This window comes from Leopardus geoffroyi, chromosome A2, assembly GCF_018350155.1.
Source record: "Leopardus geoffroyi isolate Oge1 chromosome A2, O.geoffroyi_Oge1_pat1.0, whole genome shotgun sequence".
Classification (NCBI taxonomy): Eukaryota; Metazoa; Chordata; class Mammalia; order Carnivora; family Felidae; genus Leopardus; species Leopardus geoffroyi.
Genome location: NC_059331.1, coordinates 154,295,154 through 154,318,649, shown reverse-complemented (window position 1 = coordinate 154,318,649; position 23,496 = coordinate 154,295,154). Strand labels below are relative to the sequence as shown.

Below are 23,496 nucleotides of genomic sequence, written 5' to 3'. Positions count from 1 at the left end.
TTATTTTATTTTATTTTATTTTATTTTATTTTATTTTATTTTATTTTTCCTCATGGCCATGAAACTTGCCCAGAGAGAGGATCTATGGCAGCCTCACTTCCAGAAGTTTCTGCCTTTTGTGAAATAAGGGAAGCTCCAAGAAGGCTTCTTCCTACATCTGCTGAATCTCAAATTGTCTTAGTTTAAAATAACCTTCCTACCAACTCTGGGGGTCTGAGTGGGCCCCCACCCCATTCATTCCCTAACATCACTAGTCGAGGGTTCTTCCTGGAGTGTTGATGCCTTGGCAATTCCAGCCTGCCTCAACGGCCGGCAAGCTTGCTCCTTCTGGAGGACAAAGACCTTATGCAGACAGTCCAGGTGCAGATATAGTCAAAAGACCCAGGCGAGGCAGGAAGAGCTACTTCCGCTTTCCTTACGTTTTTCTCTTCCTCCCCTTGCCTCTCTAATGTCGCTATAATAGAAGGCTCTATCCTCCCATGCTTGCTTTACACACTTTCCATTTTGCGGAGAGAGCTTATCGACTCTCGCCGTTTCAATGACCTAATAATCTGATGTCACTCAAGTCTATATTCCCCGCATCTTTTGGAAACTCTAGACCTGTGCCTACAATACAACTGCCTACTGAGCCTCTTACCTTGGATTGTCCACTGCAATCCCAACACAATGAAAACTGAAGTTACAGTCCCTCAAATCCTCTTCGGTTATTCCTTATCTCGCCCTGCTCTTCTAGAAATCCATTCTTCTCACGCCTACCAGGGATCTTTCTGAAACACCTCTCCTAAGTATGGCCAGGCCCTGTTTTTTAAGTTTATGGACCGAGCAATGAACAGGACAAAGCAGATTGCCTCCTTTCGCGTGCTTGAATTCTACAAATACAGAAATAAGAAGAGACACGATCAGTGGTAAGTTCCACGTGGAGAGGTCAAGAAAGGTCTTGCTGAAGACGTGTCATTTAAGCTCAGAGATGAAAGGCAGAAAGGATACATCTAGAGCAGGAGAAACATTCTGCGCGGAGGGATCCTGCCACTTCCAGCTGAAATTCCTTTAATCGCTTCCCAACGTCTTCAGGATACAAGTCCAAATTTCTAAGCATGGCAGAGAAGGTCTTCTGGCCTCTTGCCAGTCAGTCACCTTCCTCTTTAGCTTCTTTACATTACATGCCATCAACTCGTTTAATCCCCACAACCACCCTGTAAGAGAGCTGGTTGAGTTCCTCCGTCAGGTCTTAGGTGTCTCTGTTTTCTGTCACAGCATGAGCGGTGGCTCAAAAGCTGTTCATTAAATGAGCAAGCTGTTGGGCAGAAAGGATAGCTGCTTGCATTTATTCATTTTTAATTTACATCCAAGTTGGTTAGCATATAGTGCGATAATGTTTCCCAGAGTAGATTCCAGTGATTCATCCCCTGTGTATAACACGCAGTGCTCATCCCAACAAGTGTCCTCCTTAATGCCCCTTACCCATTTAGCCCATCCCCCCCCCCCCACAGCCCCTCCAGCAACCCTCAGTTTGTTCTCTGTATTTAAGAGTCTCTTATGTTGGGGCACCTGGGTAGCTCAGTGGGTTGAGCATCCGACTTCAGCTCAGGTCATGATCTCGCGATTCGTGAGCCTGAGCCCCGTGTTGGGCTCTGTGCTAACAGCTCCCGGCCTAGAGCCTGTTTCAGATTCTGTGTCTCCCTCTCTCTCTGCGCCTTCCCTGCTCGCACTGTCTGTCTCTGTCTCAAAAATAAACAAACATTAAAAAAAAAAGTCTTATGTTTTGTCCCCCTCCCTGTTTTTATATTCTTTTTGCTTCCCTTCCCTTATGTTCATCTGTTGTGTATGTTAAATTCCTCATATGAGTGCAGTCTTATATTTGTCTTTCTCTAATTTTGCTTAGCATAATCCCCTCCAGTTCCATCCACATAGTTGGAAATGCAAGACTTCATTCTTTTTGATTGCCGAGTAATACTCCACTGTATATATAAACCATATCTTCTTTATCCATTCATCTGTCGATGGACATTTGAGCTCTTTCCATACTTTGGCTAATGTTGATAGTGCTGCTATAAACATTGAGGTGCATGTGCCCCTTTGAAACAGCATACCTGTATCCCTTGCATATATACCTAGTAGTGCAATTGCTGGGTGCTAGGGTAGTTCTCTTTTTAACTTTTTGAGGAACCTCCATACCATTTTCCAGAGAGGTTGCACCAGCTTGCATTCCCACCAGCAATGCAAAAGAGATCTTCTCTTTCCGCATCCTCGCCAACAAGGATAGCTGCTTCGTAGACGTACAGGTCTAGACTGGTGTGGTCCAACGACAATAAAGTGAGCCCCACATGTAATTTAAAATTTGCTTGGAGCTACATCAGAAAAGTCAAAGAAACAGATGAAACTGTAAGAACATTTTTATTTCTTGTTTTTTTATTTTTTTAACTTTTTTTTTTTTTTTTTTTTTTAATTTTATTTTTGAGACAGAGAGAGACAGAGCATGAACGGGGGAGGGTCAGAGAGAGGGAGACACAGAATCGGAAACAGGGTCCAGGCTCTGGGCCATCAGCCCAGAGCCCGACGCGGGGCTCGAACTCACGGACCGCGAGATCGTGACCTGGCTGAAGTCGGACGCTTAACCGACTGCGCCACCCAGGCGCCCCAGAACATTTTTATTTCAGTATCATCAAGTGAACACGACTGAGAAAGTTCTCAATGAGATAGTTTGCATCCAAAAACCTTCGCAATCCAGGGCGTGTATCTCACTTCCATCACCTCTCGGTTCCAACCGGTCACGTTTTAAGGCCTCGACAGCCACATGCCCACATGCCGCTGGTGGCTCCCTTGGAGTCCTTCCCCCAGCAACCCCCTAAGGCCCCTCGTACCTCATTACCCGTTTTATCTTTGCAGCCCTCATGGGCGCCTCGGATCCTCTCATTTGCTCACGGGTCACGCCTCCCCCCACCACCCACGTCCCTCTAGGCGAGGCCTCCCCTTGACCGGCGCTCAGTGAACACGGTGGCACCCGCGGGTGGCCCGCAGGCCCCCGCCCGGCCCCCCGCCCCCGCCCCCGCCTCTGCCGCCGCGGCGCGCCCTCCCCCCACCCCCGGCCCGGCCCCGGGAGCTCGAGCCCGAGTCGTGGACGTGACTGGGAGGAGTCTGCCCGCCTCGGGTTTCCGTGCTCGGCCGCGGCCATGGCGGACCCCACGGTGTGCTCCTTCCTCACCAAGGTGCTGTGCGCCAACGGCGGCCGCATGTTCCTGCGGGACCTGCGCGGCCACGTGGAGCTCTCGGAGGCCCGGCTCCGGGACGTGCTGCGCCAGGCCGGGCCCGACCGCTTCCTGCTGCAGGAGGTGGAGATGAGGGAGGGCCTCTGGGACGCCGAGGCCGAGGCGGCGGCCGGCGCGGGCGGCGCGGGCGGCGCGGGCGGCGGCCCCTGCGCCTGGCGGGTGGTGGCTGTGTCCTCCGCGCGCCTCTGCGCCCGCTACCAGCGCGGCGAGTGCCAGGCCTGCGACCAGCTGCACCTCTGCCGCCGCCACATGCTGGGCAAGTGCCCGAACCGCGACTGCTGGTGAGGCGGGCGGCGGGGGAGCGGGGCCCCGGGGGAAGGAGAAAAGGGATCGCGCGTTCGGGGGGTGCACCCCGCCCCGCCGTCGGAGGGCGGAAGGGAAGGCCCGGGAAGGGGCCCCCGCGGCGTCCTCGGGGGTGGGGGAGGGGGGCTCCCCTGCGCTTCCAGCTCCGGCGCGGAGCGAGGCCCGAAGTCGTCCCGATCGGTCTGGATTTCTTCACCGCTGCTCGCCCCCCGGAGTCCAGCCCCTGCCCGCGGAAACCTTCTCGGCGCGGCCGCGGGAAATCCGGACTGGGACTTTTGAGTTCGTTTACTCCGGTGGTCCTACTGGGGGGCTTTTGCGGACCTGTGAGGTCCTCGGACCCTTTGTCGAGAGTGTCCTTCCTTTCTTTGCACGTAACCTCAAAGTTTTACCCAAGTGAGTCGGTGCTCACCGGGTTTAGAAAGCCCGATCTGGGATGACCCCCAGGAAACCGAGGGCGGTGTTCTGAGGCCTCTGGTCATCCTTGGTTCCCTCAGGCTCCCCAAAGCGGGGTCGGGGGCACACTTCACTCCCAACGTCGGTGGACTGTGGGGGGTGGGCAGCTGTTCGGGGTGGAGAAGTAGGGTCAGTCACCTTCCGGCCAACAACAGAAGGCATCGAGGCAGGTGACTGGGGCAGGGGGTGCCTTTGGCTGGCTTTCAGGCATCCCGATTTAAAATGCAAGTGACCTTGGGAGGAGAGTGGCTTCCACTCGGCTTTTTTATTATTAGTGCTGGCTTTATTAGCTGTGGTATCTTTGGGTTCAGGGAAAATTGTTTAACTTCACACGTGAGTCGAAGGCCAGGAATTTGGCGGACTGGCCCCTTCACCTGTGGGCCTCTGATCAGAGCTGTGTGTTCTCCTAGGTCTACCTGTACCCTTTCCCATGATATCCACACACCCGTCAACATCCAAGTTCTGAAAAACCATGGGCTTTTTGGCCTCAATGAGGCCCAGCTTCGGATCCTGCTTTTACAGAATGACCCGTGCCTTTTACCAGAGGTGAGTTACCAAGAATTCACCCTCATACTGAATGCACGATGAAGGAGATCGAGAACATCAAAAGTCACCTTGCAGAGGTCAGGTGTATGGGTGGAGGTTATGGTGCAGTGCTGACCTTTATGCAGTCTCTGTGATTTTAGGCTTTGATCCACAAGGAGTGATGGACGCGTGTGATAAAGAAATAACGAAAATGGCTACTAGTTTATTTTATTTTTATTTTTTTGAGAGAGATAGAGAGCAAGTGGGGGAGGGGCAGAGAGAGAGACAGAGACGGAGACAGAGAGTCCCAAGCAGGCTCTGCACCGTTTGAGAGATCTCAAACTCACGAACTCAGAGATCATGACCTGAGCTGAAACCAGGAGTTGGAGGCTCCAACTGAGCCACCCAGGCGCTCTTAGCCACTAGTTTTTTGACTGCTTACTGAAGGCTAAGTCATTCACATATCTTAGCTCATTAATAATGTGTCCCTGTTTTACAGGTGAGGAAACTGAGACTCAGCTACATTAACTTGCTCAAGGTCACATAGCACATAGCAGATTTGAATTTACGTCTGTCTATGAAGCCTGTGTTTTGTGAATTGCCTGTTTATGCTGTTGCCTATTTTTCTGTTGAGGCATTTGTTTTCCTATTAATTGATAAGGTGTCTTTTTTTTTAAGTTTATATATTGGGGAGGGGGGTTGTATAAGTGGAGGAGAGGCAGAGTGGGGGGGGAGAGAGGGAGAGAGAGAGGGGATCCCAAGCAGCCTCCATGCTTTCAGTGCAGAGCCCAACTTGGGGCTCGAACTCACGAAACTATGAGATCATGACCTGAGCTGAATCACGAGTCAGACATTTAACCGACTGAACCACCCAGGCGCCCTTATTAGATGTCTGTAATGATACAGGTCCCTTTTGTGGTCACGTTTGTTGAAAGTATCCTCCCCCATTTACTTTCTTGGGGCTTTAGATACCAATTTTAATTGCTTTGAGGTGATTTAGTTCCAAATGTTTAACCAGTGCCCATTAGAACTGCTGTCATGGTGAAATTAGCGTATTTGTTTCTGTTTAGCTATACACAAAGACTTTTTGAAAACAAAACAGTTGGAATCCCCAAAGAAAATATTACAAGAGCCCACCAGTGAAAAGTAGAATTTGCTACTCTAGCACTGATGATGTCGTAGACATTCGAGTTGCCAGAAGAGGGGTGGGGTGGGAAGAAGGGGGGATGTTGGGAAACCGGAGGGTAGTTTGTGAGTGTGGTGCCCCGTTAATGCTAAGGTAGTTCAGGGTCGAGAAGGGAAGGAAGTCACAAGGCTGGAGGTATGAGCTGGAGCCTTTGGTGAGATGGCAAAGGCCGCCCTCAAGGCAGTAGAATCTGTATGTGGAAGGCAGCATTGGAGTCAGCCTTAGCCACGGGGTTTATTCTTGGCATCCACATCTCCTTTCTCACTTCTTTGGGCTTTGAAGCCAGACTTGATCAGTCATGGTTATAAGCCAGATACATTCCAACGATGTTGCCAGAAGGACCCGGAGCCACAGCTGGAGCAGGTTATTGGCAGGAAGGGAGAAGAGAATGGCAGTAACGGGGGTCCAGTCCAGTCCTTCCTCTCTGAGAGAGAAGGGTTGGCGACACTTCTAGTTACCTTTTAGTTAAAAAAAAAATTTTTTTTAACGTTTATTTATTTTTGAGAGAGAGAGAGGGAGACACAGAATCCGAAGCAGGCTCCAGGCTCTGAGCTGTCAGCACAGAGCCCGACGTGGGGCTTGAACCCACAAGCTGTGAGATCATGACCTGAGCTGAAGTCGGATTCTCAACCTACTGAGCCACCCAGGCGCCCCAACCTTTTAGTTTTTACGATATTGTTTGACTTACAGATGTTTAACGTTGTTACATTGTTGAACTTATTGGGCCCATTTCCTTATGGCTTGTGCCTGCTCTCCTGGGTCCAGCCTCGTCTTGTCATACCCGACTACCACAGTGTTTTGTGAGCAGCCAGTGGGCTGGCTGCACTTGGGACAGGAGCCCACCCCTGGTCCTGTCACCCAGCACTGGAGGTATGTATCCTGTGACACACAGCATGGCCACTTTGGTAGCGGGGACCACGGAGGAATCAGGAATGGTGCCCCACATCTCTTGTATGGAAATGGCTATGACCCCTTTCCACCACTCTCCTAAAGACACAGTACACAGGAACAGATACATCACGTAATAAAAAGACGATAGGGGGGCGCCTGGGTGGCTCAGTCGATTAAGCGTCCGACTTCAGCTCAGGTCACGATCTCGCGGTCCGTGAGTTTGAGCCCCGCTTCGGGCTCTGTGCTGACAGCTCAGAGCCTGGAGCCTGTTTCAGATTCTGTGTCTCCCTCTCTCTCTGACCCTCCCCCGTTCATGCTCTGTCTCTGTCTCAAAAATAAATAAACGTTAAAAAAAAAAAATTAAAAAAAAAAAAAGACGATAGGGACAAACATTGTGATCTTATGGTTATAATGATAAATATATTTGGTCTTCATCCCCATTCCCGACATAGAGCTCCTAAAACCCTTGGAATTTCCTACATGATGAGAGCTCTAAAGGTGTCTGTTGTTAAGTGATTTTTGGAAAGCCCTTTGGTAACCTAAGGACGGGAGCTGGTTGTCAGGAGAACAACTTTTTTTTTTTCCCAACACTTTTTTTTTTTTTTTCCAACACTTTTTTTTTTTTTTTTTCAAAAAATTTTTTTTCAACGTTTATTTATTTTTGGGACAGAGAGAGACCGAGCATGAACGGGGGAGGGGCAGAGAGAGAGGGAGACACAGAATCGGAAACAGGCTCCAGGCTCTGAGCCGTCAGCCCAGAGCCCGACGCGGGGCTCGAATTCATGGACCGCGAGATCGTGATCTGGCTGAAGTTGGACGCTCAACCGACTGCGCCACCCAGGCGCCCCCCCAACACTTTTTTTTAACTTTATTTCTTTATTTTGAGAGAGAGAGAGAGACTGTGTGAACAGAGGAGGAGCAGAGAGGGAGAGGGAGAGAGAGGTTCCCAAGAAGGCTCCGTGCTGTCAGCGCGGGGCTCAACCCCATGAACTGTGACATCATGACCTGAGCCGAGACCAAGAGTCGAACGCTTAACCATCTGAGCCCCCTAGGCGCCCCGAGAGTTGTAACTTTTATCCCCTCCCCCTCACTCTTCCACCCCCTGGGAGGGCAGAGGGGCCTAAGGATGGAGTTCATTTACCAATGGCCCATGATGTAATCGATCATGCCTGTGTTAGGAAGTTTCCATAAAAACCCAAAAGGACAGACCTCCAGACAGCGTGCAGGGTGGTGAGCACACGGAGGTGCTGGGAGAGTGAGGCCCCAGGAGAGGGTATGGAAGCTCCACACCTTTTCTCCCCTCACCTCTCCACATGCGGCTCTTCTAACCTGCGTGTTCCCGGGTTATATCATTTTATAATAAAGTGGTCATCTGACTCCTGTGAGCTGTTCTGGCCCATTAACTGGAGGAGGAGGTGATGATGACCTTTATAGCAGCTCAGGCAGCAACAGATGGACATTCGAAGTGGGGCAGCCTCGTGAGACTGAGCCCTTAACCTGTGGGATCTGCCGCTATGTCCAGGTAGACAGTATTCGGGGGAAGTTCAAATCTGTGGGACATCTGGTCATTGTCCTCTGAGAATTACTTGGTGGTGTTGAAAGAAACACACATTGGAAATACGTACAATGGGATACTAATACATTTGAAAATTTCAATGAAATGCACACATTTCTAGAAAAAAATATAATTCATCCAAACGGTTTCAGGTTGCCTGGGTGGCTCCATCGGTTGAGCGTCTGACTCTTGATTTCCACTCAGGTCATGATCTCACTGTTCGTGGGTTCAAGCCCTGCCTCAGGCTCTGCACTGACAGTGTGGAGCCTGCTTGGGACTCTCTGTCTCTTTCCCTCTCTCTCTCTGCCCCTCTCCTGATCACTTTCTTTCCCTCAAAAATAATAAATAGGGCGCCTGGGCGGCTCAGTTGGTTAAGCGTCCGACTTCAGCTCAGGTCGTGATCTTGTGGTTCATGAGTTCAAGTCCCACGTTGGGCTCTGTGCTGACAGCTCAGAGCCTGGAGCCTGCTTCGGATTCTGTGTCTCCCTCTCTCTCTCTCACACTCTATCTCCCTCTCAAAAATAAATAAACATTAAACTAATAATAATAAATAAACATTAAAAAAAACTGTTTTAAGAAAATACAGAAAGCCAGAATAGTGTTTATTTTTGAACAACAAAAGCATTAAGATAAAAAATTTAGGGGTGCCTGAGTGGCTCAGTCAGTTAAGTGACTGACTGTTGATTTTGGCTCAGGTCGTGATCTCAGTTTGTGACATCGAGCTCCGAGTTGGGCCCTGCGCAGCACAGAGTCTACTTGGGATTCATTCTCTCCCTCTCTCTGTGCCCCCGCCAAATAAATAAATAAACATTTTTTAAAAAAAGATAAAAAATTTAAAATTGCACGGAACCACAGTATTAGTTAAAAAGTCTTCTACAAGAAAACATGAGGCTTGAGGCGCCTGGGTGGCTCAGTCAGTTAAGCGGCCGACTTCGGCTCAGGTCATGATCTCGCGGTCCGTGAGTTCGAGCCCCGTGTCGGGCTCTGTGCTGACAGCTCAGAGCCTGGAGCCTGTTTCGGATTCTGTGTCTCCCTCTCTCTGACCCTCCCCTGTTCATGCTCTGTCTCCCCCTGTCTCAAAAAGAAATAAAAACGTTAAAAAATTTTTTTTAAGGAAACATGAGGCTCATGCAGTTTTATTGTTGAGCTCTATCAAATCTTTAAGGAATATTTTTATTTTGAGGCTAGGTGTAGGATCTCTTTTTCTTGATCTCCTATACATCCCTGAACCAGTGTCATACTGTTCAGTTCGTTTATATTTTAACATATGATGGCCCAAGTCTCTGCCGATCACACTTCTTTCACAGAAATGTTTTCTCAGGGTGCCTGGCTGGTTCAGTCAGTGGAGCGTGTGACTCTTGGTCTCAGGGTTGTGAGTTCGAGCCCCACGTTGGGTGTAGAAATGACTTACAACTAAAATCGTAAAAATAATTTTTTTTTTCTTTCGTCAATGGCCGTAAATGACAGTGCAACCAAACGTGTCAAGTGTTGCTTCATTTCTGTGCCAGGTGTGTTTGCTGTACAACAAAGGGGAAGCGCTGCATGGCTACTGCAACATGAAGGAGAAGTGCAACAAGTTTCACGTGTGCAAGTCCTTTGTCAGAGGGGAGTGCAGACTTCAGAAATGCAAACGGTCCCATCAGCTCATTCATGCCGCAGCCCTGAAGCTGCTGCAGGACCAAGGACTGAGTGTCCCAAGTGTCGTTAATTTTCAGATAATCTCTACCTACAAGCATATGAAGCTGCACAAGGTGCTTGAAAGTCAAGGTGAGAATATCAGAGGGAGAACACTACCGACACATAGTTTTGACCAGAAAGTGAGTCTGGGGGGGATAGCACCTCACATTCTAAGTTTTGCTCTATCCTCGGGGAAACCGGACCACCAATATTTTCTGATGTTTTCTGATGGAGAACTATGGTTCTTCTTTTTTTTTTTTTAAATTTTGTCTTAAACTTTACTTATTTGTTTTGAGAGAGACAGAGACAGCATGTGCAGGGGAGAGGCAGAGAGAGAGAATCCCAAGCATGCGCTGTCAGCACAGAGCCCGATGCGGGGCTCGAAGTCGCTAAACCTTGAGATCATGACCTGAGCTGAAACCAAGAATTGGACGCTTAACCGTCTGAGCCACCCAGGTGCCCCTAGAACTGTGGTTCTAACTAAAGGAAGGAAGGGATAGAGTTTACTTTCTGCGCCGCCGGCTAATAACATCTGCCCAAGGGTTTGAGCAGTGTACCTCCTCGCTAAGCTGGGGGCCAGGAAGTAGGTAAAACCGTCCTCACAGCTTTGTTAGGAAGAAAGAGGAAGGAGGTGGGCCAGTGGCCTAGAAAGGGAAAGAAAACACAGGAATGGATTTCTTTATTAAATTTGAATTAAAGTGTTTTCTTTTTCTTTCTTTACTTTTGCTGAGGTAGTAAACATACAACGTTGTATTAGTTTCAGAGGCACATATTTCGATATTTGTATACACAGCAGAAATGATCGCAGTTAAGTGTAGGTAACATCTGTCATCATACATAGTTACAAAGTTTGTTCTCCTGTGATGAGAACTTTTAAGAAAGTATGTTCTTTTTTAGTTATTAAGAAGTTTTAACCATATTACATAAAAATTTAGAAAGTAGAGAGTAGAGATATAAATTGCATGATTCCACTCACTCCATCCACAATGATTGTTACCATTTATTTTGCAGGGCCGTCCCTCCTGTTACTATACAAATTCCAGTCTAGTTGTGCTCGAAGTATGCATTAGTATCTTAAATTTTCACTTTATCAAGAATCATAAATATTTTCCCATGTTGCTGCATAGTCTACCATTAAAAAAATGGGTCTACAAAGTGTGGTTTGGTGTACTTTTAACTACAGTGCATTCAGATTACTTATTCTATTCGATTTGTTTATAGCTGGAAATCAGTTTCAGTGGGTGGTAGGCTTAGGAGAATTGCCGAATTTGGGAAAACCAAACCAGCAAAGTCAGAGTCTCCAAACTATCGATACGGAGTTTTCTTTTCTTTTCCTTCTTCTTTTGAAGTGTTTATTTATTTCTGAGAGAGAGAGGTGGGGGGGAGGGGCAGAAAGAGAGGGGAACAGAGCATCTGAAATGGGCTCCATGCTGACGGCTGCTTAGCAGACTGGGCCACCCAGGTGCTTCTTGATACGGAGTTTCCTTCTGTTGGGATGGTCGTGGCTGACTTCCTGAGCGGGTGGTTTGAAGGTCGTGTTGGAGGCTGTCTAGGGAAGCCTGAATGATGGCGGGGATCTTCTAGGCCAGGTATAGGGCCGTCATCACCCTCATCTGGTCTTGTTTAGTGGGTCTCTCCTAACTATGAACTTGTGTGTGTGTGTGTGTGTGTGTGTGTGTGTGAAATAAATCTAGAAAACACAAACTCTCCAAATCCAGAGCAGTGTTGGGACTTTTGGCTGGGATCTGATCTGCTGGGCCGATGCTCCCAACACAAAATGAAATAGAGAGCGATAAAAGAGGTGTCCCAGGAAAGCTCATCTCTTCGTCTTCTTTTTAGGGAATTCAGCTTCTGCTGAGTGTTCACAGGGCCTTGAAGAACCAGGAGTACACGTAGCCGGCGCTCCAGAGGCCAGCCCTCTGGTGCCCGGCCCCGCTCAGTCAGCCAAGAAACCACATGCAGGTAAATCTTAAAGGACGTCAGTGAAAGAAGAAGCGTGTCCAACTAGAAGGTCTGAAAACAAAGCTTCTGTTGAGCTTAATTTGTAAGCTCATTCATTTCATCATTTTCCAGTCACGGTCGTAGTAGTACCTACCTCACACGTTGTTGTAAAATCAACGAGGACGGTGGTCGGGGATGTGGTTGGACACTGAGCAGGCAGAGAGGATAGGACGTGAGTATGGTTGGGGTCGGTCCAGCGTGCACCGTGAAGATGGCCCATCCTGCCCGAAGTCCCCAAGAGCTTTCCCCAGGCCGGCCGGAGCTCCAAAAGGAGTGGGTTCTGCTGACTTGCTCTGTGACCCACCCAGGGTTTTTCCTCTGCGCCCATATACACAGTTTACATAGTGGTAGTTCTAGAATATGTACGCTTTGCACTCTTGTTTTTTCTTAAAGTTTCATAAGCACCTTTCCCTATTCTCATTTTATCACGTATGATCATTTGAATGCACGGATACACTAACAGATGATCGCTTACTTCACTATTTCCCTTATTCTGGGATATTTCAATTCTTTCTCACAAATTTTGAATAGGACTCTTAAAATCCTTACCATACTGAATTTTTAAATTTCTTCTTTTGCTTAGGCTTGTAGGTGCTAAAGGATACTGTCTTTTTTGGTTTGCGTTTCTTTAAGTATATGCAAGTGAGTATTTTCCTGTGTGTGTTTTCTGTATGTCTTATATGGTGCATTTCGTGTTTGCCCTTCAGTTCCTGGGGCCCTCCTCTGTGCTGATATGGCATGGCTTTCGATGAGGTTCCTCGATTTTCACGAGAGGATATCACTTGTACCGTGCTCATATGATACCCACCTCTGTGGATCCGTCCTCAGCCAGTACCATAGCTTTATAACTTTTGAGTGCTCACCAAAGATTTCTACCTCACTCTGTCCACTCTTCGTTTTTTATTAAATTTCTTTGCCAAAGCTCCATTGCTACCGTTTAAACAGTATGTTGTTCCTCTGTTCCTCGAAGTCGTATCCATTCTTTCTGTGGATCAGGAGAGACCATCAGAAACCTATATACCTCACCCATTTCACGTTGCCTTTATCTCCCTTCTCCACCCCGGCCAGCTTCCTTCATCCAGTTAAGCTCAGATGTTTGGTTCTTTGTTTTCATTGATGGGTACAGAGAAGCAGCATCATGAGATCTTTTTCTGGGTTTCCTGTTGTGATATCCCCAAATGTCAGTGTGTAAAGTTTTGTTTGTTTGTTTTTAAGTTTAACTTTCCTGCAGTAACACATTTGAGAAATAGGGACAAGGGTAGTGAGTTTTTCATAAAGCTGAATTAATTTAGTTTAGAAGCATGTTTTATCATGAAATGCTGTCTTCTCTATTGGGGAAGGTGTGCAGAAACATCCTTTTCAGAATGAGAAATTGCTGTGTTTTCTCCTCATGGACAATAAGAGTCACGCGGTTAATCTTTTCACTTTGGTTGTCCACAGCAGTATTTCTGAAAGCCCTTCTGTTCTGCATACCTTGTTTCCTTCTTCCTAGTTCTGATTTTTCCTGGTGCTGTTTTTTTTACAAAATTATTTTTACATTTTATTATTATTATTTACATTTTATCCTTTTACTATGTGTATTTTTGCTATAAGCCATCTAAAATTCTTTTTTAATTTTTCATTAAATTTTTTTACCCATCTTAAATTCTTAATGGAAAGTGTAGGGTATAAATGTATATCCTGTCTATTAAGAGACTTGGTGGACTTTTACAGTATTGTGTTTTTTTTATACATCTTCTAATTATGCTTTTATGTGCAGTTATTAGCCCTCTGTAATCTCTGTTACAATATTTTATGTACAGTAAATACATAGGGAATGTATAATATTCCCTTTAAAGCTTAGTTCTGTTAGTATTCATTCTGTAAAGATATTTTATATAATTATACTTGACCCTCATTTCCAGCTCATGATTCAGCTGTTGGAAAGTTACTACAGGAGAATTGGAGATGATTTTTCTTTGGTCATTTATCAGGGCGTATGAGGGAAGGTGCACATCCATAGGCCCCACAAATTCAACATAACCTAGGTTAAATACTAACTTTCCCATAGACTCGTCCCTTCTTTGGTTTCTTTATTTTTGGAGTATCAACAAACTACCGACTTAAAGCAAAACCCTGCAAATTGTCCTCATACTCGTCTTTCTCCTGGTTCCTTATGTCAGACTGGTTACCCAGTGTTGGAGATTAGTTTCCCTTCAGAACTCTCAAGTTTTTGTCCTCCTCTGCCCCTTTCTTTGCATCCCCTACACACAGCCTTGTTTCCAATCCTCATCAGCTCTTGCTCTTATGCCACAGATGTAGGACTCCTTGGTTTTCCGGGTCTGTCTTGTGAGAGTATTTTTATAGAAGGTACGAGGTGGCCCCCTGCTTTCCTTCAGTGATGGCAGTCCCATTTTAATTTTTCATACAATAGGCTTTTGTGGATTTCATTGGTCTCCTTACCACCTTCTACCCACCCCCCACCATCCCCAAGCCTTCCACCCTGTGCCCAGTTGGGCTTTTGAAATGCAGATCTAATCACATGCTATCTTTTGCCATAACCTTCATTGGTCCCCACGATGCAAGGTAGGAGTCATAAACTCAAATGCCTTCTTGGATGAGACAGGTGACCTAAATGGATGATGTGAGCTGGCTGTAAGAGAAATGGGGGGAGAGAGGACGTGTCGTAGCAAGTTGCCCATCTGAGGGGGCACCTGCCTCTCATACCCATGTGGGCGTGCAGACCCAGGCTGTCATGTTGTCCAACTAGTCGAAAGAAGCCAGATCCAGATTTTATGATACATTTTCAGGTTTTTAAATATTGGGCTTTGACTGAGTTTTGAAAATGCAGACCAATATTGTGTGTACTGACCTACTTGTAATTTTTGGAATGTGCCATTTTATTTTATGACTCTCTGTTTGTAAAGGATGTTCCTGTTAAGTGCCAATCCTTCCCTCTTCCTGCCTTGAAACCTGGCAAAACCAGATTCTTTAAAATGCTAGTTAGTCTTTCCTGACCCCAAGAGAGGCCGTTCTCCTAGCATTCTCAAAGTTCTCTCGTAGCACTTGCTTTGACAGGCTTTCTGCTTTTACTCCCTAGCTTTGAGCCAAAACAAAACCGTAATTTCTTCTTTTTGGACACTTCGCAGTGAAGAAGTATTTTTTGTCATGTAATGAATCAAACTCTGTGTTTGAATCCATGGAATCCGTATGATACTGGTCTTCGTTGTTCTTTTTTGCCCCCACGTATATATTTTTAATTTTCAAAAAGTCTTTTTTCCCCCTAAGGAATGTGTTATTTAAGGTAAACATCTTTTTGGTGCTTCATTTGGAATCCTCAAGGTCTAAAATGAACTGTTTAAGACTTATGCTTATGACACTAACTCCTCCCATCAAGGAATTAAGTCGCTTCCTTACTGATGGGTTCCTTGATTTCTCTCATGATAATTTGTTCTTGGTTTTATCTAGGCCTTATATATCCCTTATTACATTAATTTTTTCTTGGCTAAATACATCTGTATTGCTACTCAGTATGGGAATCTCTGTCATTAGAATGCTATTAATTTTTTAAATGTTTGTCTTTTGTTGGATTATCTTTGTTCTACCAGTGTTAGGTGGCCTTTTTGTTTCTTCCAAATGTAAAACCATAGCTGCAAAAAAGACATATTTGTCATTTCTTATGTATTTCTGTTTTGCTTTGTGTTAAATAAAATTGTGTTAAAATATAAATTTTGATGTTTCTTCATTACATATGAAGTTTATTGTTGGCTTTAAACAGATGTTCTCTATTTAATAAGGGAAAAAACATTTATTGTTGGAAGCTTTTAGTAAGAATTGGTATCTTTGTATAATCATATAATTTTTATCATTTAACCACCTAACATGATTGTGTTACTGGTTTTACTATATTAAAACCTCCTTAAATTCTGAGTAACTCTGTTAGGACATATGTTCTTTTAATGTATTTCTTTTCACTATTTGGTAATTTTTATTATAATTATATACATCTATACATTCATAAATAAAATTGATTTATATGTGTATGCAATTTCCTTTTTATTTTTATTGCTATATGCTCAAAGTATGTTTATTCTTAGCGCTGTTTTGAGTTTTGTTCATTGATTCGGAATGTCATTATTATTTAAAAAAATTTTTCCCCGGCTTTATTGGGATATTATTGACGTATAACACTGTGTAAGTTTAAGGTGTATGAGATGATGATTTGATACATGTATATAATTGTGAAATGATTACCACACTGAGGTTAGTTAACACATCCATCGCCTCATATTCATTATTATTTGTAAAATAACGTATTACTCTATCATTGAATTTCTCTATTCTTATTTAGGAATATTTTTCCAAGAGATTTATTGGAAAATAAAGTATTATATCATTGTAGAAATTTGGGAGAATACAGGAATGTATTCAGAAGGAAGTAATAATCACTCATAATACCATTGTGTAGTGCTGTTCTAAGTTCTTTAGATATACTACCCTGTTTAATTATCAAAACACAGATGAGTTAAATCAGTACTGCCCTGACCCAGGCAAGAGAGGACCCTGCCTTGGGCCTCTGCTTTAAAAGGTTTTCTCTGCTTATGACTTATACCACTCAGGCCCCACGGAAATGCTTCTCCACATCTCTTATCCTACGTCCTCAACACAAAACATGATTGCTTGTGAACTCTGTGCAGGTCTGTGGGCTGAACCACTGTCATCATTGGAAACAGATATCGTTTCAGACTTTGTGGAGGGCTTCTGTGGTGGAAACGTGTGGGAAGCAAAAACGAATCAACCTGTCAAGGCCTGCCTTTTGGATTGCCTGGATATTAGAGGTCCTTGCCTTTCGGATTGCCTGGATACTGTCGATCCTTGCACAATCAGTGGTTTCCAGTTTCCATTTCCCTTCCTCTTTGTCTTCTGATCAGTAGCTCTGGGCATACCTGCAGTTGTGTGGTATTTACTGCAAGTACACATGGCAGCTGGGGAACATTTTTGCACTGTTAACCAATTCACATTACTCTTCAATATTTATAGGAGAAGTTTTCCATGTGACATGTGAAAGGCAGGATTCAATTTCTTCCATTAGCAAGTACATGCACATTGAATGTGGTAATGAATATATGGTTTTATGTCTTGTTTTTTACAGAAATATTCTTGATTTACTTAAATTTTCAAAAAGTTCGGGGTGCCTGGGTGGCTCAGTTGGTTGAACGTCCAACTCTTGGTTTCGGCTCAGGTCATGATCTGATAGTTTGTGGGATTGCGTACTGTGTTGTTGGGCTCCAAGCTGACAGCGTGGAGCCTGCTTGGGCTTCTCTCTCTCTCCCCTTTTCTCTTTCTCTCCCTCCCTCCCCCACATGTACGCTCTCTCCCTCTCTCAAAATAAGTAAGCTTTTAAGAAATTAAAAAAAAATATTCTTGATTTACTTAAATTTTCAAAAAATTAAATGTGGAGTTGCACTTCGGTTCAGGATGTGGGAAGTCACAAGAAGAATCAGATAACCTACAAAATCGTAACTTTTCTCAAGCTTGGTCATAAGTCAAGAGTAAGAGACTGGTCATAAATCTCAGCAAAACTAAAAGGCAACTGACAGAATGGGAGAAGATATTTGAAAGCGACATATCCGATAAAGGGTTAGTATCCAATATCTATAAAGAACTTATCAAACTCAACACCTAAAAAACAAATAATCCAGTGAAGAAATGGGCAAAAGACATGAATAGACACTTCTCCAAAGAAGACATCCAGATGGCCAACCGACACATGAAAAATGCTCAACACCACTCATCATCTGGGAAATACAAATCCAAACCACAATGAGATACCTCACTGACCTCACGCCAGTCAGAACGGCTAAAATTAACAACTCAAGCAACAACAGATGTTGGTGAGGATGTAGAGAAAGAGGATCTCTTTTGCATTGCCGGTAGGAATGCAAACTGGTGCAGCCACTCTGGAAAACAGTATGGAGGGTCCTCGAAAAATTAAAAATAGAACTACCCTACGACCCAGCAATTGCACTGCTAGTTATTTATCCAAGGGACACAGGTATGCTGTTTCCAAGGGGCACATGCACCCCCATGTTTTTACCAACATTATCAACAATAGCCAAAGTATGAAAAGAGCCCAGATGTCCATCAATGCATGCATGGATAAAGAAGATGTGGTATATATATATAATGGAGTATTACTCGGCAATCAAAAAGTATGAAATCTTGCCATTTGCAACTACGTGGATGGCACTAGAGGGTATTATGCTAAGCGAAATGAGTTGGAGAAAGACATATCATATGACTTCATTCATGAGGACTTTAAGTTACAAAACAGATGAACATAAGGGAAGCAAAAATAATATAAAACAGGGAGGGGGACAAAACATAAGAGACTCTTAAATATAGAGAACAAAGGGTTAACTGGAGGGGTTGAGGGATGGGGGATGGGCTAAATGGGTAAGGGGCATTAAGCAATCTACTCCTAAAATCATTGTTGCACCATGTGCTAACCAACTTGGATGTAAATTAAAAAATAAATAAATTATTAATTAAAAAGAGACTAGTCATAAGTCACGTTCTGAAATCCAAAGAGTGACAAGGTTGTGTATGGAAAGACATGACATAAAAATGATTTCAGCTTTGACAGAGCATGGGGGAGAGATGGCCCCTTACACATGGGTAGGATGAAATCAGGTATAATTTTAATGAGTTCTTAAAGGCCAAATATGGGCTAACCGGTCGATTTGTAACAGGTAATAGAATAAAACACCAAGAAAGTTATGCAGGGAAAACTAAAACAAATAGACCGCAACGATTACTAGCTGATCTCCTCCCAACACAGACTTTCATAGATGAGACTGTCTCTATAGTATAGCAGTGCTTACAAACATAGCAAAAGATGAAAAGAAATTATAATATCCGGTTGGACAAGGGGCCTGAGGGCAGAAGTTCTGTACTGCTGGAGGAATGGTATATTGAAGAGCAAGTTGGCAATATTGTAAAAGGTCTTAAAAATACACATGCTTTGGGGTGCCTGGGTGGCTCAGTCGGTTGAACGTCCGATTTCGGCTCAGGTCATGATCTCGTGGCTCGTGAGTTTGAGCCCCGCATCGGGCTCTGCGCTGACAGCTCAGAGCCTGGAGCCTGCTTCTGATCCTGTGTCTCCCTCTCTCTCTGCCCCTAACCCACTCTCATTTTGTCTCTGTCTCTCTCAAAAATAAAAACATTAAAAAAAATAAAAAAAAATACACATGCTCTTTGATCAAATAATTCCAGTTTGAGAAATTTATCATATGATAATAAAAGATGTAGACAGGAATTTACTTACAAAGTTGTTTATATTTGTTAGGTTCCTGGCAAGAAGGAGATGGTACACTTAAAATGGATAAATGGAGACAATTTAATGAAGGACTATCTATGAAGAGGTAGGTAGGGTCAAGGGAAACCCACAAAGGTGGGTGGCATAACTTGGGCTAGCAGTGGTGGGGGCACCATACCACTCTAAGCATGAAGGCACAAAGGGAAGGAGCTGTTCCAAGAACCCGGCAGGGGTAGTCATAGGAGAGAACCTCCCACCAGATGCATTCTAGCTCTTATGCTTGAGGACACGGCCAACTAGTAGTATTTTCAGGGTGGGAGCTGGGGGAATAAATACCCTTGGTTCCTTTTCCATGATCAGATTTCTTGCTGGTGTTATCCACCCCCACCCCCTCCCACACTGGCCAGATGCATTGGAAGCCAGAGAGGGAAGAAGCCCAACGAGGCAGTCTTGCAAAGTCTCACTTCTCGAAGCAAATAGCATGGTGGAGAAGGGTGGAGGGTGGATTGTGGGCCAATAGAAATACCTAGCACGATGTCTGAGGCAGCATTACGTATGAAGGAAACCACCTAATTGTCCAACATTAGGGAGTGTGCTGAACAACTTATGATAGGTTTGTATTTTGGAATACAGTGCCTCCATTAAAAATGATGGCAGTTTGGGGAGTATTATCTATTAAGGTAAAAAGACGTTCATAATATAGTGTTCAGTGCAACAAAATTTTGTGTACAGCCCGATCCTAACTTTTTATCAGCATGATAATGTGGGTATGTATGTGCACACATTTATGCATTTAAATGCTTGGGAGAGCATAGAGTCTAATGTTAACAATGCTTCTTCTGGTTAAGTGAAACTATAGATAATTTTAATATTCATAAACTTGATTCCCTGTATATCCTACCTTTTCTACAATGTGTAATAAAAAATTAAAGTTCTTTTTAGAAAAATGAGAGCTATGTCATGATCCCATTTTAATTCTGTGAGCTAAGTAGGTGCTATTCTTAACACTGACAAGGAAAATTCCTTAAAAATTCCATTAGAAGCCAGTTTCATTTTTTGAATCTAGTTACAAAATTCTTAAATAAGATTCCAGCGAAGTACAGAACAATAATAATTATCATGGTATATTATTACTGCCAATAACACTACCGAGGGACCCAATTTTTTAACTTCTTTTCATACAACACGATGAGGTAGGTATTCTACTAACATTTCCATTTTTAGGTGAGGAAACCAAGGCTCGGAAAAGTCACGGCCAAAGTTACATGGTTATCGAATGAATGGTAAACCAGTATTTAAAGTCAGGTCTGTCTTCATCTAAACCCAGTGTTCCAAACTATACCATGCCTAAGTAGAACTTATCTCCAGAAATACAAGACTAGCAGATCACGAAACTCCGAATATATTCATCGTGTCAACAGGATGAATACTGAACATCAGAAGATTACTTTGTGGATATTGCAAAGTCATTGTATAATATTTTTAAAAACTCTCAGAAGCTGGGAACAGGTACTTCATTAACTTGGTGTCTGTGTCTTTAAAAACAAGAAAAATCAAATTAATCAGAAATTGACCAGTCACTATCATAGTTACTTAGCATGCTTTGAGAGATTATTGTCAATGCTTCAACCTGGCAGAAAGGGGTCAGAAAGAAAAAGATCAAAACATTACTATAGTATTAAAAAAAAAAAAAAAAACAGGGACGCCTGGGTGGCTCGGTGGTTAAGTGTCTGACTTCAGCTCAGGTCACGATCTCACAGTTGGTGAGTTCGAGCCCTGAGCCCCGCATCAGGCTCTGTGCTGACAGCTCGGAGCCTGGAGCCTGCTTTGGATTTTGTGTCTCCCTCTCTCTCTTCTCTCTCTCTCTCTCTCTCTCTCTCAAAAATAAATATTAAAAAAATGTAAAAACATCACTATAGTAGTCTGATGGAAATTCATTCATTCATTCATTCATTCATTTACTGAGACCCTATTTTGTGCTGGACCCTGTACCAGATATTGACCAAATAGTGGCCATGGGTACTACTAACTAACACTAACACTGACGTAAAGCTTGCCAATGTGCTACCCTCTTCTCTAAGAGTTTTGTGTATACCAATTCATTTAATCTTCTTACAGCTTCGTGAGGGAGTTATTGTTATTATTGTTCCATTCTCTAGATGAGGACACCGAGGCACAAAGGGGCTAATGTGTCATAGCTAACAAGTAGTGGAGATGTAACACAAATACAGAGAGTCCTGGCCCGAGTCTGAGCAATCAGCCATCGTGTAAAAACTCCTCTCTTAACAAGAAGTAATAGTGTCTGTCCTCAGGGAGATTACGGTTTAGTGGCAAAATAGACATGAAACCAAATGCAGAATGAAGTATGCAGTTGCGAGTAGTAGGTGCTCAGGAATAAGAGGCTAAGGGACATGACTTCTTAGATGGGAATGGAGAAGTCAGGGAGGACTGGCATGAGGAGGAGTGCTTCGAATCAATGGTGGGAGAAGGACAAGGGGCTGTGGGAGAGGAGCAGGTGCTGGGGCCACCAGAGGACCGTCCTCCCAGGCTGGACTTCTTGTGCAGGAGTCTGAGAACCTTTGCAGGGCGTGCTGAGCAATGGACTTTGTTTGAAGCGTGAAGGGGAGTTTTCAAAGTTTTGTATCTATATTTATGAAGTGTTTGTCTTCACTATAGCTGTTTTATCGGCAGATGTCTTATTTTTTGCTCACCTGGCGGCAAATCTGTGCTATACATGGGAGTCCCTCAGACATCTATGGTCACAGGTGATGGTGGCTGCATTCGATTCTGGTCTGAATCTCAGGCAGACAAGCCCATCACACCCAAACCCCGAAGTTCAAGTTGATGCTCAGAAGATTAGAGGGTGCTATGGGGTGGTACGAGGTAGTTATGATTATTCCCATTTTACAAATGAGAAAACTCTGGTGTAGAAAGTTGTGTCTGTGGGGCGCCTGGGTGGCTTGGTTGGTTAAGCATCTGACCCTTGGTTTCAGCTCAGGTCACCATCTCACAGTTTGTGAGTTCGAGCCCTGCATCAGGCTCTCTGCTGATAGCGTGGAACCTGCTTGGGATTCTCTGTCTCCCTCTCTCTCTGCCCCTCCCCTGCTCATGCTCTGTCTGTCTCTGTCCCTCTCAAAAACAAACGTTTAAAAAAAATAGTGTGTTGAATCCATGAAGCCATTAAAAAAATTTTTTTATTAAACATTAAAAATTGAGCTCCTTGGTTACACTAGCCACACTTAAAGGGCTCAAGAGCCATTTGTGGCTAGTGGCTTCTTCACTGGATGGCACAGATTTATGGAACACTTCCAGTGTCCCAGAAACTTTCCATCTTGTAGACAGTGCTGGTCTAGAAATTTCTTAACTTGCCTTTTTAAAGGGCAGATGAGTTCCACACACAGTTGTTCGTGGGCAGATAATTTTACCCAGCTTCTCGCAATCCAATGCTCTTCATCCAGAGCCTATAAAATTCAAATTTTGTGAGCATATTTTATTGTTTGGAGATTGTCACTTCCTAAAGGGCAGAGATTGTGTTTTTCCTCTATTTCTGTGAAGAGTCTTGGTTCACTAAATTTACTAAATGTTTGCTGCAGCCAATGACCATAGCCTACTGAATTCTGTGTAAGACCAAGGTAATGTCGTATCTGAAGTGACCTTTTATATTTTTCATGCAGTCTCCATTGGTGTTTCATGGTGTAGAGTAGAGGAATCTGGCATTTCTGGACATCCTTTGAGGTCTGAGAAGTTCTCTGTCAGTGTATCCCTTCTGGCCCGGGCACCAAACAACTGGGGACACTCATGCTCCCCTTTGGGTAGTTTGCTGAGTTAACCTAATTGATTAATGAGGTGAATTGTTCATTGGAGTGCAGGGAGGCATGAGGTGAGGGAAGAGGCTGGCTTGGAACTTAGTTCTTGTACTCCTGCTTATTCATTCAACAAGCATGAGTTGAGCCCTAAAACCTGCCATGCACTACACTAGGCACTAGGGAATAAATAGTTGCGAATGAGAAGGTCTCTGCCCTTGAAGGACTCAGAGACACGTGGAGTCTTATCCTGTGTGGTCAGTGCAGTGACACGGGCATCATGGGGACTTATGGCAGCCCAGAGGAAGGGCAACAAAGCCAGCTCTGGCAGATCAAGGAAGGCTTTCTGGAGAAGCGATGCTCCGCCCACAATTCCAAGAAGCTCAAGAGCACAGATCTCTCCTAGCAAGGGTGTCCATTGAGGGCTTTGAGGGAAGAAGGGGTTTTCTAGAGAATCAGGGTCATCAGGACAGATACATAGTTAGTATGGGTTTGGTTTATTTACTCATGTAATTGGTCGAACTCACAACAAGACGGAA

At 44.4% G+C, this 23,496-nt stretch overlaps 1 protein-coding gene across 1 annotated transcript; it reads left to right on the top strand.

Annotated features, from left to right (window-relative positions):
* The first annotated feature begins 3,086 nt into the window (after positions 1–3,086).
* ZC3HAV1L (zinc finger CCCH-type containing, antiviral 1 like) lies at positions 3,087–15,565 on the top strand. Its single transcript, XM_045495822.1, has 4 exons — positions 3,087–3,547; positions 4,433–4,568; positions 9,688–9,946; positions 11,696–15,565. Exons 1-4 carry the CDS (start codon positions 3,171–3,173, stop codon positions 11,827–11,829), a joined length of 906 nt encoding a protein of 301 aa, XP_045351778.1. The 5' UTR covers positions 3,087–3,170; the 3' UTR covers positions 11,830–15,565.
* Positions 15,566–23,496: the final 7,931 nt, after the last annotated feature.

Coding starts and splice junctions, on each gene's coding strand:
- ZC3HAV1L (XM_045495822.1), top strand. CDS start 3,171: ATGGCGGACCCCACGGTGTGCTCCTTCCTCACCAAGGTGCTGTGCGCC. Junction 3,548..4,432: donor TGCCCGAACCGCGACTGCTG/GTGAGGCGGGCG, acceptor GTGTTCTCCTAG/GTCTACCTGTACCCTTTCCC. Junction 9,947..11,695: donor CAAGGTGCTTGAAAGTCAAG/GTGAGAATATCA, acceptor TCTTCTTTTTAG/GGAATTCAGCTTCTGCTGAG.